The sequence below is a fragment of the Nerophis lumbriciformis genome, linkage group LG22 (genome assembly GCF_033978685.3).
Source record: "Nerophis lumbriciformis linkage group LG22, RoL_Nlum_v2.1, whole genome shotgun sequence".
Classification (NCBI taxonomy): domain Eukaryota; kingdom Metazoa; phylum Chordata; class Actinopteri; order Syngnathiformes; family Syngnathidae; genus Nerophis; species Nerophis lumbriciformis.
In genome coordinates, this window is record NC_084569.2 from 18,301,586 (window position 1) to 18,317,552 (window position 15,967).

A 15,967-nucleotide genomic window follows, 5' to 3' on the forward strand; every position below is an offset into this window, starting at 1 on the left:
ACCGAACCCCCTTGGCGGTTTTTCAACCGAGCCCACAAGACTGTTGTGCAACATCATTTTCAGCCAAATGAAACTTAAGGAGAGCAGCAGGAGTCACATTCTTAGCAGAGGATTTAAAAGGAGAAGCTCACTTTGAGACCAGGGGACCTTGCAGGCAGACTGAAGCAGGTAATATGATTTAAAAAATATATACACTGTATATTAAAAAAAAAATGTATGTATGCATGTATGTGTATATATATATATATATATATATATATATATATATATATATATATATATGTATGTATGTATGTATGTATGTATGTATGTATGTATGTATGTATGTATGTACAGTTAGGTCCATACATATTTGGACATTGACACAATTTTCAGTATTCCAGCTCTGTACAACACCACAGTGGATTTGAAATGAAAAAATCAACATGTGCTTTAAGTGCAGACTTTGAGCTTTAATTTCAGGGTATTTACATCCAAATCAGGTGAACGGTGTAGGAATTACAACACATTTTATATGTGCCTTCCACTTTTTAAGGGACCAGAAATAATTGGACAATTGGCTACTCAGCTGTTCCATGGCCAGGTGTGTGTTATTCCCTTGTTTTATTTCCCATTTATTTAATTTACAAAGAGCAGATAAAAGGCCTAAATGTAATTTCAAGTGTGGTATATTCATTTGGAATCTGGGGAGGTCATCTCTCAATATGAAGTCCAAAGAGCTGTCACTATCAGTGAAGCAAGCCATCATTATGCTGTAAAATCAAAACAAAGCCATCAGAGAGATAGCAAAAACATGAGATGTGGTCAAACCAACTGTTTGGTACATTCTTAAAAAGAGAGAACACACTGCTGAGCTCAGCAACACCAAAAGACATGGAAGACCACAGAAAACAAGTGTGGTGGATGACAGACGAATCCTTTCCCTTGTCAAGAAAAAGCCCTTCACAACAGTTGGCCAGATGAAGAAAAGTCTCCAGGAGGTAGGTGTATCTGTGTCCAAGTCAACAATTAAGAGAAGACTTCACCAGAGGAAATACAGGTTTCTTCACAAGGTGTAAACCATTGGTGAGCCTCAAAAACAGGAAGGCCAGATTAGAGTTTGCCAAGAAACATGTAAAAGAGCCTGTGCAGTTCTGGAACAACATCTTATGGACAGGTGAGACAAAGATCAACTTGTACCAGAATGATGGAAAGAGAAGAGTATGGAGAAGGGAAGGAACTCCTCAAGATCCAAAGCATACCACCTCATCAGTGAAGCATGGTGGTGGTAGTGGCATGCATGGCTGCCAGTGGAACTGGATCTCTTATATTTATTGATGATGTGACAGCTGACAAAAGCAGCAGAATGAATTCTGAAGTGTTTGGGGCAATATTATCTGCTCATATTCAGCAAAATGCTTCAAAACTCATTGGAAGGTGCTTCACAATGCAGATGGGCAATGACCCGAAGCATACTGCGAAAGCAACCAAATAGTTTTTTAAGGCAAAGAAGTGGAATGTTCTGCAATGGCCAAGTCAATCACCTGACCTAAATCCCATTGAGCATGCACTTCTTTGCTGAAGACAAAACTGAAGGGAAAATGCCCAAAGAACAAGCAGGAAGTGAAAACAGCTGCAGCAGAGGCCCGGCAGAGCATCACCAGGAACGCAATCCAGCGTCTGGTGATGTCTATGTGTTCCACACTTCAGGCTGTCATTGACTGCAAAGGATTTGCAACAAAGTATTAAAAAGTGACAATTTGATTTATGTTTATGTTAGTTTGTCCAATTACTTTTGGTCCCTTAAAAAGTGGAAGGCACATATAAAATGTGTTGTAATTCCTACACAGTTCACCTGATTTGGATGTAAATACCTTGAAATTAAAGCTCAAAGTCTGCACTTAAAGCACATGTTGATTGTTTCATTTCAAATCCACTGCGGTGTTGTACAGAGCTGGAATACTGAAAATGGTGTCAATGTCCAAATATTTATGGACCTAACTGTATGTATGTATGTATGTATGTATGTATATATATGTGTATGTATGTATGTATGTATGTATGTATATATATATGTGTATATATATATATATATATATATAATTATGTGTGTGTGTGTGTGTGTGTGTGTGTGTGTGTGTGTGTGTGTGTGTGTGTGTGTGTGTATATTTATATATATATGTGTGTATGTATATTTATATATATACATGTGTATGTATATATGTATATATATATGTGTGTGTATGTGTATATACACGTATGTATGCATGTGTGTGTGTGTGTATATATATATAAATGTGTGTGTATATGTGTGTGTAGTTTATTAAAATAGAATAATACAGGTATATTAGGTATACATTTATTATGAATGTATGTTTATTTTTCAACAATATTGCTAAAATGCAATCATAAAATTTTGCCTAATGACCATGTTGCTCAGTATTAACTCTGAAAGCGTTTACATAACAACATAATTAAAAAGGTGCTTTTGCGACCATTCTTGTGTTGTGTGGTAGTATAGAGAGCCGCATGGGGACATTTTTTTAAAATAAACGTGTTAATTGAATAAATCAAATAATTAAATGTGATTTTGCATTACATATGTTGATGACCCATTTAATAACGTGTGTTTGTATTTCATTCCAGTTACAATTAAGGATATGTAAACAATGTACTTATTCAATGTTGTCTCATTTGGCCCCATAAGTAGTCATCCATGTGATCCTTTTTAATGTGTGAATGGCTTTCATGTTTTGTTCCATTAACAACCAAGGCATTTAAACACAAGTTAAGTTTTGCATTCATTTGTTTTCATTGCCAGATTTCCAGATGGAGGAAGTGAAAATGCTCTCACGTGGAAATGTCCTTAATCTTCTTTGGCCCCTTCTGCTTTTCAGTGTCTCTGGAAGCGCTTTCGATTTCCACCTATTTGGTGAGTTGTTGTCGCAACAAATGTAAAGCAATTCTACATACAACAGTGGTTCTCAAACTGTTTCCACCAAGTACCAGCTCAGAAAACACTTGGCTCTCCATTTACCATCATAATGACCAACATTAAAATACAGTAGCGCAGTAGGCCTAAATATTCATTAAAAAACATGGCTGAGGTTTTATTTAACAAGTATATTTAACATTTCTGGCCACTGTATTAACATTACACGCAGTTTGAATATTTAATTGATTCTTTGGTGTACCACTAGATCGAGCCACAGTTTGGGAATCAATAAAATAGAAAACACAGATATATGTGTGGAGCTACAGAAAACTCCCAGTAAGTTTTGGTATTGTATACAAAATTGTATGGACACTTAAACAAGTATTAGTATTGGAAATTGGAAACTTAAACAAGTATTAGTATTGGAAATTGGAAAAAATACAACTGACATTAAAAACACAAAATAATCTTTATGGATCTTTTTGTTAATTATATATTAAGTTATTTTTCTACACTGTTATTGTTTTTTAAGTGTTTTTTCCCCGTTTCAACTTACTGCCACTGTTTTTATGTGGAGGGGTAGGGGGCGGGGCTTAAACACTGCTTTGTGAGCATTGGTCGAGGCAGACCTGAAAACAAAAGTCCCTTATTTGGTTTTGAAATTAATTTGTTCACTTTGCACATATTCTTGTATTTGTTACCTTCTTGAGACCTGAGAAAAATGCCTACCTCTTTAGGACCACCCTTTCTAGATATATAAAGTTTTGTATTTACAACATTAATAATATATACATACTATGCATGTATAAAATAAGCATGTTGAGAAAAAGGTCGCAATTTCTCAGGAAAAATTTAGAATTTTGGCAGTATTATAATAAACGTCGTCATTTTACTCAACGCAAGTCAAAATTTTACAAGGACAACTGAACATTTGCGCAATATTATGATAAAAGTTGGAATTTTACAAGAAAAGCTTAGAATTTTGGCAATTTTATGAAAAGATTTGTAATTTTACTCGACAAAAGTCACAATTTTATAAGAAAACTTTAAAATTGTGGCAATAGTATAATAATAATCGGAATTTCACTTGCCAAAAATTATGACAAAAGTCATCATTTTACTCGAAAAATTTCACTATTTTACAAGAAAACTAAAAAAAATTGCCAATATTGTGATAAAAGTCAGAATTTTGTATGACAAATTTTGCATTATAAAGTAACAATTTTACATAAAAAAGTAATAATTTTACGACAGAATATTGCAATATTACAGAAACAGAAAGACATTGTTCCCAATTTTATAATGATAAATAAATGATAAATGGGTTGTACTTGTATAGCGCTTTTCTACCTTCAAGGTACTCAAAGCGCTTTGACACTACTTCCACATTTACCCATTCACACACACATTCACACACTGATGGAGGGAGCTGCCATGCAAGGCGCTAACCAGCACCCATCAGGAGCAAGGGTGAAGTGTCTTGCTCAGGACACAACGGACATGACGAGGTTGGTATTAGGTGGGGATTGAACCAGGGACCCTCGGGTCGCGCACGGCCATTCTTCCACTGCGCCACGCCGTATAAGAGAAAAGTCGACACATTGTGAGAGACTGCTTTTAGTTTATTTATTTTTGGGGGGAATTTTTTGTTTGTAATTGTTTTTTATTCTTCATTTACTTTATTACAGTATGTCTCTATATACATTTTCATTTTATTTTGTTAATTCATTTTGGCCAAAGGGAGCGCATTTAAATTTCTTACACACTTGTTATTACATATGTTGACCAGAGAGGGAGCACTTCAAATTTTTACACACACTTGTTATTACATATGTTGACCAGAGTGGGCGCACTTTTAAAACCGACACAGTGAATTTGAAAAATCCCTCCTTTTTGGGACCTCCCTAATTTTGATAGATTTCACCACCAGGGGGTGCAAATGAGACATTCTCTATTAGATGCAATGGTTTTCTGTATTGGGACCATGATTTATGTCCTAACTTGTTCACCGGTCCTCATATGGAAGGTACTTTTCCTTGTTGATGTCTCAAGAAGGGTAGAAATATAAGAACACACACACACACACACACTTAGGGAACAAATATGTATATTTAGCGTCTCCCTAGTATTTCTATAGCTGAGACTCTCTAAAAAGCAGGAAGTGGGTTCTCGCTCTTCAGGCCCCGCCCCCAACTGCTCCTCCCCTTTCGTGTCGAAACAGTCCCAGTGAATCTAAAAAACGAAGCTAAAATTAAAAACCTTTGACGGTTAAAAAAAAAAAAAACAAGTGTAAGAAAAAATGCCATTGGGAAAAAAAAAGGATTTACTACAATTTTTTTTAAATATATATTTCAATTTAACATTTCGCACTGGTGACTCGTGACTGCTGTGCTGTGGTGAACAGAGAATGTCCCGGAAGTACGAGAGGGCGCCATTAAGCTCTCTGGTTTGAAGAGTCCGTGGCAAGGTCGAGTGGAAGTCTACCACAATGGCAAATGGGGAACCGTGTGTGACGACGGCTGGGACATGGCTGAGGCTCAGGTGGTGTGTCGTCAGCTCAATTTCCCCGGGGCTGTTTCTGTCGTCATCGGGGAGAACTACGGACAAGGTACTGGTATTGTAAACTGTACTTCATGTTATTGTCCACTAGAGGGCAGCAGATTCACCCTCATAACAGGGACGGCACATGTACAGTGTATGTATGTACCTTTTCCACTTGCCTCCTTTTTTCTCCTCAGCCTGCGACAGAATGTGTCCTCTGACATCCCCTGATGATGCCTTCATTGTTTGAAAACTTACAGTGGCTTTAGTGGATTTAAAACGGTTTATTGTAGTCCTCTAGCGCCACCAAGTGGAAGAAACACGCCTCCCATAAACTTTTCTATCACGTGCCACACTATTATATGATCAGAAATGATAACAATGTAAAAATCTCGTGAAATAATCATTATTTTGACAGGATTTAAGGAGGTGTTTTTTCCAGTGTTTTCCATCCTTTATCGAGATAAAATTCACATTTTACATAGAAAAACCTGGCGTGCCATGACTTGTTTTTGTGTGAATGGCAGTGTTGGGTTAGTTACTGAAAACCAGTAACTAGTTACAGTTACTAGTTATTTTATTTCAAAAGTAACTCAGTTACTAACTCAGTTACTTACACCAAAAAAAAGTGAAAAGTAACTATTTAGTTACTTCTTTTTCCTTCTTTTTTTTTTTTTTAAAAGCTCCCATTAATGCCCTTTTAGCCTTCATTTCAGTACTGTTATTGCACTGGAGAATGATACAATCTGTTGATCAACTTGACATGCATTTGTATCACTGAACTCTGCTAAGCAATGTGGTCTACATACAACACACAAAGACAAAGATATGTTTCAAAGGGCCAATTTATTTCAGGCCAGAACAAATTGACAAAACTATTTTAAATAGCTGCAACATAACATACATAAGTAACAAACAGCATAATAACAACATAGCTGTAAACCAAGGAAGGCACACGTGACCAGGCAGATTTGAATTGTTGTTTTGGGCAGTAGACGGGATCTTTGATCCAAGACACAACTTACATTTAACTAAAATGTTCTTTTCTTTGTGTTCGACAAAAGAAAAGAAGTGAGAATATCTCCATGTTAAGACACTCGACGACGTATCCGTTGTTAGTAAACACAGACACAAACCCCACCCCTCCCCTCCCCACACCCACACCCACACCCAGACACACACAGAGCGCGCCTCCGGCTTGTGACAGAGGAAGAATTAGAAGGACGACACCGCAGCGCTCCAATAAAACACACTCAGATCTTCTGTTTCTCGCCGATACTACATAAAAATAATGTAAAATAACGCAGTAACGCATCATGTAGTAACGGTAACTGAGTTACTGAATATAAAAAATAACGCGTGAGATTACTAGTTACCGCCGAAACTAACACGATAGTCCCAACACTGGTGAATGGCATCCAATGGGGGATTTATGCTACCGATTCCAATAGATACCAATCACATCTATTAACTGTACATTTTTACATGTATTTATGGTGAGTGCTATTGACAGTTTAACAATATCAACACAATATTGAAACTACTTCGTTATTCTCTTTGATTACATACAATTGTTTCAGCAAAACAAGATCAATAGTATACAGTAATTAAACGAGGGCAACAACTACTCATTGAAATACTTTTTGCCTTCAAAGTCCTCCTGTGTACAGGGATTTATTCTCAGAATATGTGAACAAAAATGATTGTGCGAAAATGAAAATGACTCTAAATCACTAAATCAGTCTAAATCTTGATATTACACCACCTATTTATGGATCGATCCACCCTCTCACATGTCATGTACTGACAGTGACAATGCTGACACATCAACAGTTGTTACATTATCCTCTCTCTCGACTCTTATTATTCTACTTAAAGGTTCCATCTACACTTCTTAAACTTTACAAAGCACTTAATTATTTTGTTATTTCTAGCTATCTTATCAGCTGTTATATAGCTCAGCCAGTAGCATACATGCCCCTGGCTTGCTCTCGGTGTTTAACATGTTTAGCCCCGTCCTTCAGTAATCAAAGTACTTAAGATATTTAGAAATGGAGGTGATTATTATTAACTGAGGGGAGGCACTCCACACTGTATGGTGACACATAATTAGCTGCTAGCTTGTAAAACTAAACACAAGATGATCGGCACAAAAATGCATTAATCAGCAAGGCGATTAAATACTTTTTTAAGAAAATCGTCCGATAATGATCCGTCCAAAACACACACAAACCCCTAAAACACATGCAGAACAAGGAATACATAATTCATTACTGTATATCAGTATCTCTTTAGCATTATTTAACCTACCTTAACCTTACCTATTGGTACCTACTGTTGTGTATTTGGGATCTGCATAAGTACCGAAAATTTGAAATCAAACGTGGCGCCATTGCTGAGATATTTATAAAACAATGTTGCCTCCCGTCATACTTCCTCCAAACAAGCTGTTTGGAATCGGCTCCCTCTGTGACGTTTTTGCCATGTGTGACATCAGCAGATTATCCATATAAGGTAGAGCTTTACCCAGAGTGCCTTGCGCGCGTCAATGAGTAGTCAATAAGTTCCTTCTTTTTGGCTGTACCCATATAATCCAACTGGCTCCTGTGTTGCACAGCGTTTGCGGTTCAAATCCCGGTTGGAGTTTAGTACGGTAGATTTTAATTATGTTATGATGATTAATTATTAGGAATTAGTTTTAGTACAAAACTCATCAAAATATAATCAGGTTTGATCAAAACCGTACAAATATTGTTTGTACAATTTGTGATGGGGGGCTCCAAATAAAATTCTGCTTAGGGCCCAATTAAGCCTGGGGCCCTGCCAAAGATGCGTTGTATATACTAAATACATGAAAAAAAATTTCAGTTGGGTAATTTCCTTCGACAGACCAGATGATTTTTCACGGGGTACTAATGAATCGCAGCACAGTGGTTGGGAAGCACTTCTCCTGATCACACAGTAAAATAGTAGAATTTGTTATTTATTTTAAATTTTTTTTGCAAGTTGCATGTCTACTATCCTCAATGACCAAATCATGCAATTCTTTGCCAATCAATGCTCAATCCTTAAAAGTTTTTTACTATTGAATTTTGTGTGTTCACTGATTTTAAACAGTTTACAGTAGAGATGTCCGATAATATCGGCCTGCCGATATTATCGGCCGATAAATGCGTTAAAATGTAATATCGGAAATTATCAGTATCGTTTTTTTTATTATCGGTATCGGTTTTTTAATTTAATTTTTTTTTTTTTTTTAATTTTTCATATTAAATCAACATAAAAAACACAAGATACACTTACAATTAGTGCACCAACCCAAAAAACCTTCCTCCCCCATTTACACTCATTCACACCAAAGGGTTGTTTCTTTCTGTTATTAATATTCTGGTTCCTACATTATATATCAATATATATCAATACAGTCTGCAAGGGATACAATCCGTAAGCACACATGATTGTGCGTGCTGCTGGTCCACTAATAGTACTAACCTTTAACAGTTAATTTTACTAATTTTTATTAATTACTAGTTTCAATGTAACTGTTTTTATATTGTTTTACTTTCTTTTTTATTCAAGAAAATGTTTTTAATTTATTTATCTTATTTTATAAAAAAAAATTTAAAAGTACCTTATCTTCACCATACCTGGTTGTCCAAATTAGGCATAATAATGTGTTAATTCCACGACTGTATATATCGGTTGATATCGGTATCGGTTGATATCGGTATCAGTAATTAAAGAGTTGGACAATATCGGAATATCGGATATCGGCAAAAAGCCATTATCGGACATCCCTAGTTTACAGCAGAGCTTCTCAATTATTTTCTGTTGCACCCCCCCCCCCCCCCCCTCCCCCCTAGGAAGAAGAAACTATTTCGCCCAACCATAAGAAACAATGTAAACATGAATAATGGCTTCCAGCCTCGACAAAAGTCCATATTCTAGTAAACGTTTTTACACTTGGAACACACTTTAAAGTGCTATACGGTACTGTATAATCACACAAACATAACAAGAATGTGATGGATCAACTTTCTATTGAAATACAAAGTCAAAACAACAACACGAAGCGGAACTGTCCTTATTTTCAGCCACCCTTCCGACAAACACACACACTGTCACTAGCCCTGTGGTGCACTCAGTTTGAAATCACAAAACTCCTTAATTTTAACAGCCAGGTGTACTTGGAATAAAAAATCAAATCTACTTTGTTGGTTGGTATTCTTGCCGTGCTGCGGAAGGGCAGTGTCAATGCTGTGGATACTTCTTGAATGTTTCAAAGCAAACATCGCAAGTCTATTGCGTTCTTTGGACTCCTATTGAGCTAGCAAAAGTAGAAAAATGTTGTAAAAAGCCTAAAAAACACACTTAAAAGACAGCAATGATCTGCTGACTGAAAGAGCACGGGTATCGATCAGCCAGCTCACAATGGATGTGCTGCCTGGCACAAAATGGCCGCGCTGCAGGCACACGATGGGTGTATGAAATGTTCTTACACTGAGACAAGGTTCGTACGACAAAGCATGTATATTTTTTTATCCGGACGTTAGTTCGTAAGTCGAAAAGTTTGTATAATAAGGAGTTGACTAATCGAGGTTACATAGTACTGTACTCTACTGAAATGTACGGTTGGGGGATACTGCAAATTTAGGTATTGATCCAATGGGTAAAAACAGGACTGGTATTGCTGATACTGATACTTTGTACTTGGAAATTCCATGAATGGATCAGTGCGCTCACCTCTTCTGAAATGGTACCCATACATTTTTCGCCACAGCACCTGGGCCTATTTGGCTGGATGATGTGAAATGTGACGGCACAGAGAAGAGTCTTTTCGCTTGTAATATCAACAAGTGGGGGGTGAGTGACTGCACCCACAAGGAAGACGTTGGCGTTATTTGCCAATCATGGAGTAAGTATTAAACCAACAAGGTAAGATACGAGAACATCCCATAATTGAACACACCGGCTCATGATTCCAGATCGAAGCGCTACTGTCCTGGACTACACACATTCGCTAGACCACAGCATCAATCTGGCGGATGAGCTCGGCGCCCTGTTTGACAGCGGGACAGGCTGTGACTTCCTGATCGTCCTTCAGGGCATCACTGGACCCAACAGCACATGGGAGATGACTGAGACCACCATCTGCGCTCACAAATTCATCCTCTTGCAATTCCCGTCCTTTAATACGTCGGAGAGTACCATTGTCGACATCAACCTGTCTTGCCAAACTCATTTCACCAGTTTTGTGAGGTACCCACGATTTGCCGTTTGTGGACTGTAATGGTTTACCTGAAGAATCTTCTCCAATCTGTGTGTCATTAGGTACCTGTACACTCGTAAAATTGATGTGACCTTCGCCTCGGCGCAATGCCTACACTGGATGGCTTCCAAGTTTAGGGTGAAGCAACTGATGGAGGACATAGGCCGAATGTTTACCCAAATCCTCACGGAGGATGCCACATTTCACACCCAGGTGTCCCTTCTTCAGTACGCCATTGAAACTGAAGACCCTGTCCTGCAGGAGAACTGCATACAGTATCTGGCTTGGAACTTCCAGAAACTGAGCCAGTCGCCTGCTTGGCTCACCGTCTCCAAGGGAATCCTCGCAACCCTACTATTCCGCACAGACCTGGTGGTGCCAGATGAGTATTTTCTGCTTCGGTCCTTGGAGAGCTGGGTCCAAGAGAAGGGCAACTCGTCCACTTTGGAAGACCAGGTTGAGCTACTAAATCTTGTCCGCTTTCCAATGATCTCTGCTGAGAAACTGTATGAGCTGGAGGTCAACTCGTCCCTCTATGATATTCATAAGAACTTGTATCAGGAGAAGATGTTCAAGGCGTTGCAGTTCAATGTTCTGCTCTTCAGTACGAGTGCCTCGCAACCCGATTTCAGCGAAAATGACAATTACCAGCCCAGGATCTACACCGCTGAGCCATGGAGCATTCTGTTTAACCGCACGAGAGAAAATGAAATCCTGTATCTTTCCCAAAGTAATTACCACAGGAGGTCGCATACCCGTTACGGTAGTGGGTACTATTATACTCCCACTATCAGGCCACGCATAGAAACCGTATTCGAGAGGTTCAGGACGCCATTTCACAAAAGCTTGCTCTTTAAAGCTGACAAAATAGATTGGGATGCGTACTTAATCAGGACCAAAAGTGAGTGTGCGGCTAGAGGTTACAATTGCGACTCGGTCCCGGTCGCCATACTGTCTAGCCGAAACGCGCTTAAACGAAACAACATCATCTTCCGCAACAAGCTCGTGGTTGCGTGTGAGGACAAGTACATCTGCCATGTTCAGGACTTCAAAAACAACATGGCGTACGTGGCCACCAACGGTACCCAGGTTCTGGCCTGTCCTTGCCTCGGTGAAAAGTACCTCTACCACTTCGTTGTGAGGCCGGAATTCGTCTGAAAACGAAAATGATTTTTATTTTCCGCTGTATGTTATCTATGCTAGTTTGACACAGCTATACACAATATTGACGCTACTACCAGGTGCTTCAGTCAGCCAGGGTTCTAAGCATACCAAGCAATCACTGCGTTGTTACCCTTTCAGGAAACATGACCAAAAATGACTACAATTGTTAACATTAGCTTACCTTTTTTGTGCACTATTATTGATATGTCTATACTTTGCTGCATCCTTTGTAATGAATTATCAGTAAATAAATGGCATTCCTAATCCAGTATTCTGTGTTTACTGCTCTGCATTCAGAATACTTCAATGCACTCTATCCTTGGGACACATATCTTAAAGGGGTCATGTTATGCAAAACCAAATTTTCCTGTTTTTGTGTATTTGGGATCCCCAAAAGTCAAAAGTTTTCATTCAAACCATGGAGGCTTCACGGTGATATTAAAAAAAACTTACGCTGCTCCAGATGAGCTGTTTGGAATTTAAGAGGATTTTGACGTATTTTTCCATGGTTACGTCAGCGGATATCTCCATACATGGTAGACGTTTACCTAGGCTGACCATATTCTGAAAGCCCAAAAAGAGGACACATACATGCGTGCCAAGGCGGGCAGCACACCAAGGCCGGGACTAGGTGAAAATTTGCCAATGATACTCGAACTTGCTTTATGAATAATATATTTATATAAATAAAGTATTTTTTCTCCTCTGTTGACAGCAGTGTTGGCGCTAGGAATTTTCAAAATGGGGTCCCATGGACCCCATCAAGTCATAAAAATGGGGTCCCACGGTACATTTTTGGGGTCCCACTTTTTTGTAAGGGTTTTGAAAAAAAATTATAAACGTATGCATTGTCCTGTTGTATCTCACATTCTATATTGTGTTTTGGAAAAGGGTTGTCATAAACGTTATTTATTCATTAAAAAAAATAATAAAAAAAGAAAACAAATTTGTATACATATGTAAATGTATTCAGTTATAAACATTCATTCACTTTCTTCTTTCCTTCATGGATCTGAACTTTACAGCTGTTGGTAGTTTTTTCTATGTTTTTATTTAATAAGTTGTAGGTGTATTTATTTCAGTAGAAAAGTGTAAAAAGTGTTTTGCGTCGGTCATGAAATGATGATAATGGTGTGCCAGGGCATACATACATTTTATATTTAACACTTAAATCTCTGGAGTCTACATCAACTTCAGATCTATCCCTCGTTTCAAAATGTTTTAGTTTTTTTATGTTGTTTTTTTGTTTGTTTGTTTTCCGCCATTTTTGTCAAACAAAACTATGTTTTTAATGGCAAACACATAAAATATGCAAAATCTTCCACCAAAAATATTTTTCAAAGTGTTATATTTGATGTGAAGTAATCGGAAGCTTGGATAGGTCAATAATTCATAATAACATTGATTTTGATTCAATATTATGTTTTGAGCAATGACAATATGAAAGAAAAAAAACAGCTTTGTTTTATTAGTCAAGTGAATGTTGTCTGTCTATCTGTGTTGGCCCTGCGATGAAGTGGCGACTTGTCCAGGGTGTACCCCGCCTTCCGCCCGATTGTAGCTGAGATAGGCTCCAGCGCCCCCCGCGACCGCAAAAGGGAATAAGTGGTAGAAAATGGATGGATGGATGGCATTGCAACTTTTTCTAAATTACATTTCACCTTTAAGCTTTTTTATTTCACTTTTGTTATGTTTTTGTTTATTTTAATAATATTTTTAGAATGTGCCGTGGGCCTTTAAAGGCCTACTGAAACCCACTACTACTGACCACGCAGTCTGATAGTTTATATATCAATGATGAAATCTTAACATTGCAACACATGCCAATACGGCCGGGTTAGCTTACTAAAGTGCAATTTTAAATTTCGCGCAAAATATCCTGCTGAAAACGTCTCGGTATGATGACATCAGTGCGTGACGTCACGGATTGTGGAGGACATTTTGGGACAGCATGGTGGCCAGCTATTAAGTCGTCTGTTTTCATCGCAAAATTCCACAGTAATCTGGACATCTGTGTTGGTGAATCTTTTGCAATTTGTTCAATGAACAATGGAGACAGCAAAGAAGAAAGCTGTAGGTGGGAAGCGGTGTATTGCGGCCGACTGCAGCAACACAAACACAGCCGGTGTTTCATTGTTTACATTCCCGGAAGATGACAGTCAAGCTTTACCATTGGCCTGTGGAGAATTGGGACAACAGAGACTCTTACCAGGAGGACTTTGAGTTGGATAGCAGACGCGGTACCATGAGTACGCATGCAGCTGCGGCTTCCAAACATTTGATCGCTTGCCTGTACGTGCGTGCCGCTATGTGCATGTCACGTACGTAACTTTGGGGACTTTGGGGAAATATATGTGCTGTATGAACTTTGGGGAGGTGAACGGTACTTTGGGCTGTGGGATTGAGTGTATTGTGCAGGTGTTTGAGTTGTATTGGCGAGTTATATGGACGGGAGGGGGGAGGTGTTTGTTATGCGGGATTAATTTGTGGCATATTAAATATAAGCCTGGTTGTGTTGTGGCTAATAGAGTATATATATGTCTTGTGTTTATTTACTGTTTTAGTCATTCCCAGCTGAATATCAGGTCCCACCCGCCTCTCACAGCATCTTCACTATCTGAATCGCTCCCACTGCCCTCTAGTCTTTCAGTTTCACTTTCCTCATCCACGAATCTTTCATCCTCGCTCAAATTAATGGGGAAATCGTCGCTTTCTCGGTCCGAATCGCTCTCGCTGCTGGTGGCCATGATTGTAAACAATGTGCAGATGTGAGGAGCTCCACAACCTGTGACGTCACGCTAGTCGTCTGCTACTTCCGGTGCAGGCAAGACTTTTTTTATCAGCGATCAAAAGTTGCAAACTTTATCGTCGATTTTCTCTACTAAATCCTTTCAGCAAAAAATATGGCTATATCGCGAAATGATCAAGTATGACACATAGAATGGACCTGCTATCCCCGTTTAAATAAGAAAATCGCATTTCAGTAGGCCTTTAAAACATTAGCTGTGGGCCGCTAATGGCCTCTGGGGCACACTTTTGACACCCCTGCTATGGATAATAAAAAATTAAATCTGATAAATCTATGGATAAAAAGCGGAGCCTGGCGACGCATGCGCGTTTATCATAACGCACAGTCACCATCTCTGCTTCAGTAAACAATGACGGTGATGACGTCACTGTCAGCGATGCTAACTTGTCAGCCACTTCTTCAAGAGACTCCTTTTGAACACTCCTCTCACATTAACATTTCAAAAGGCAAACAATTGCCCCGTTTTTTGACCTGCAAAGTATGTTTTTGGGGTGGAGGAGTCTGCTCGGGTGCTGGTTAGCTTGAAGCTAACAGCTAACCAGTCTCCATCCTCGAACGATGTGGATCCAGTGGGAGATAAAAGGGAAGTTTCCATGGACTCACAAAGACTAAAATAACTAATTTACTGGAGTTAAAAATGTTGACTTTACACTCACCTTAGTGTTTACCATGAAGTCTTTCTTTTGACAACCCCTCGCGGTAAACTTGTCCTAGTCTGAGGCAGTAGTTGTCATTGATAAAACTTTTGGCGAATCAAAATAAAAACGCAATAAACGGGGAGGGAAATTTGACTCGGCAAATATAAACAAAACAAAACAAAACACTGGCGGAAAGCGATAATCGATACAATAAAAACAAACAAACAAGGAAACCGGGTGTCTTGTCTGTCTCCACTCCCTTTACCATGAAATGATTAACGTGGACCCCGACTTAAACAAGTTGAAAAACTTATTCGGGTGTTACCATTTAGTGGTCAATTGTACGGAATATGTACTCTACTGTGCAATCTACTAATAAAAGTTTCAAACAATCAATCAATCAACCCCTAGCTCTCTCTGTCTCTGCCCCTCCCTCACGAATGCTGCGTGCGCACACCTTCACAATTTGTTTTGTTTTGAACCCCTTCTTAACCCTGAACATACATTACGCAACACTAACTCAAAATGCCGGACATTTGAGGCATTTAAGAAACTCCGACCGGACAGCCCAGACAGCCCCGCAATAGAGGACATGTCCGGGGAAAAGAGGACGTATGGCCAGTCTAGTTTAC

At 38.7% G+C, this 15,967-nt stretch overlaps 1 protein-coding gene across 1 annotated transcript; it reads left to right on the top strand.

The window, feature by feature from the left end:
• Nucleotides 1-62: 62 nt before the first annotated feature.
• On the top strand, nucleotides 63-12,159 carry LOC133615502 (galectin-3-binding protein B-like). The gene is made up of 6 exons (XM_061974134.1): nucleotides 63-168; nucleotides 2,801-2,911; nucleotides 5,319-5,522; nucleotides 10,236-10,370; nucleotides 10,441-10,714; nucleotides 10,787-12,159. Exons 2-6 carry the CDS (start codon nucleotides 2,809-2,811, stop codon nucleotides 11,880-11,882), a joined length of 1,812 nt encoding a protein of 603 aa, XP_061830118.1. The 5' UTR covers nucleotides 63-168; nucleotides 2,801-2,808; the 3' UTR covers nucleotides 11,883-12,159.
• The last annotated feature ends 3,808 nt before the right edge of the window (nucleotides 12,160-15,967 follow it).

Coding starts and splice junctions, on each gene's coding strand:
- LOC133615502 (XM_061974134.1), top strand. CDS start 2,809: ATGGAGGAAGTGAAAATGCTCTCACGTGGAAATGTCCTTAATCTTCTT. Junction 10,371..10,440: donor CGTTATTTGCCAATCATGGA/GTAAGTATTAAA, acceptor TCATGATTCCAG/ATCGAAGCGCTACTGTCCTG. Junction 10,715..10,786: donor CATTTCACCAGTTTTGTGAG/GTACCCACGATT, acceptor GTGTGTCATTAG/GTACCTGTACACTCGTAAAA.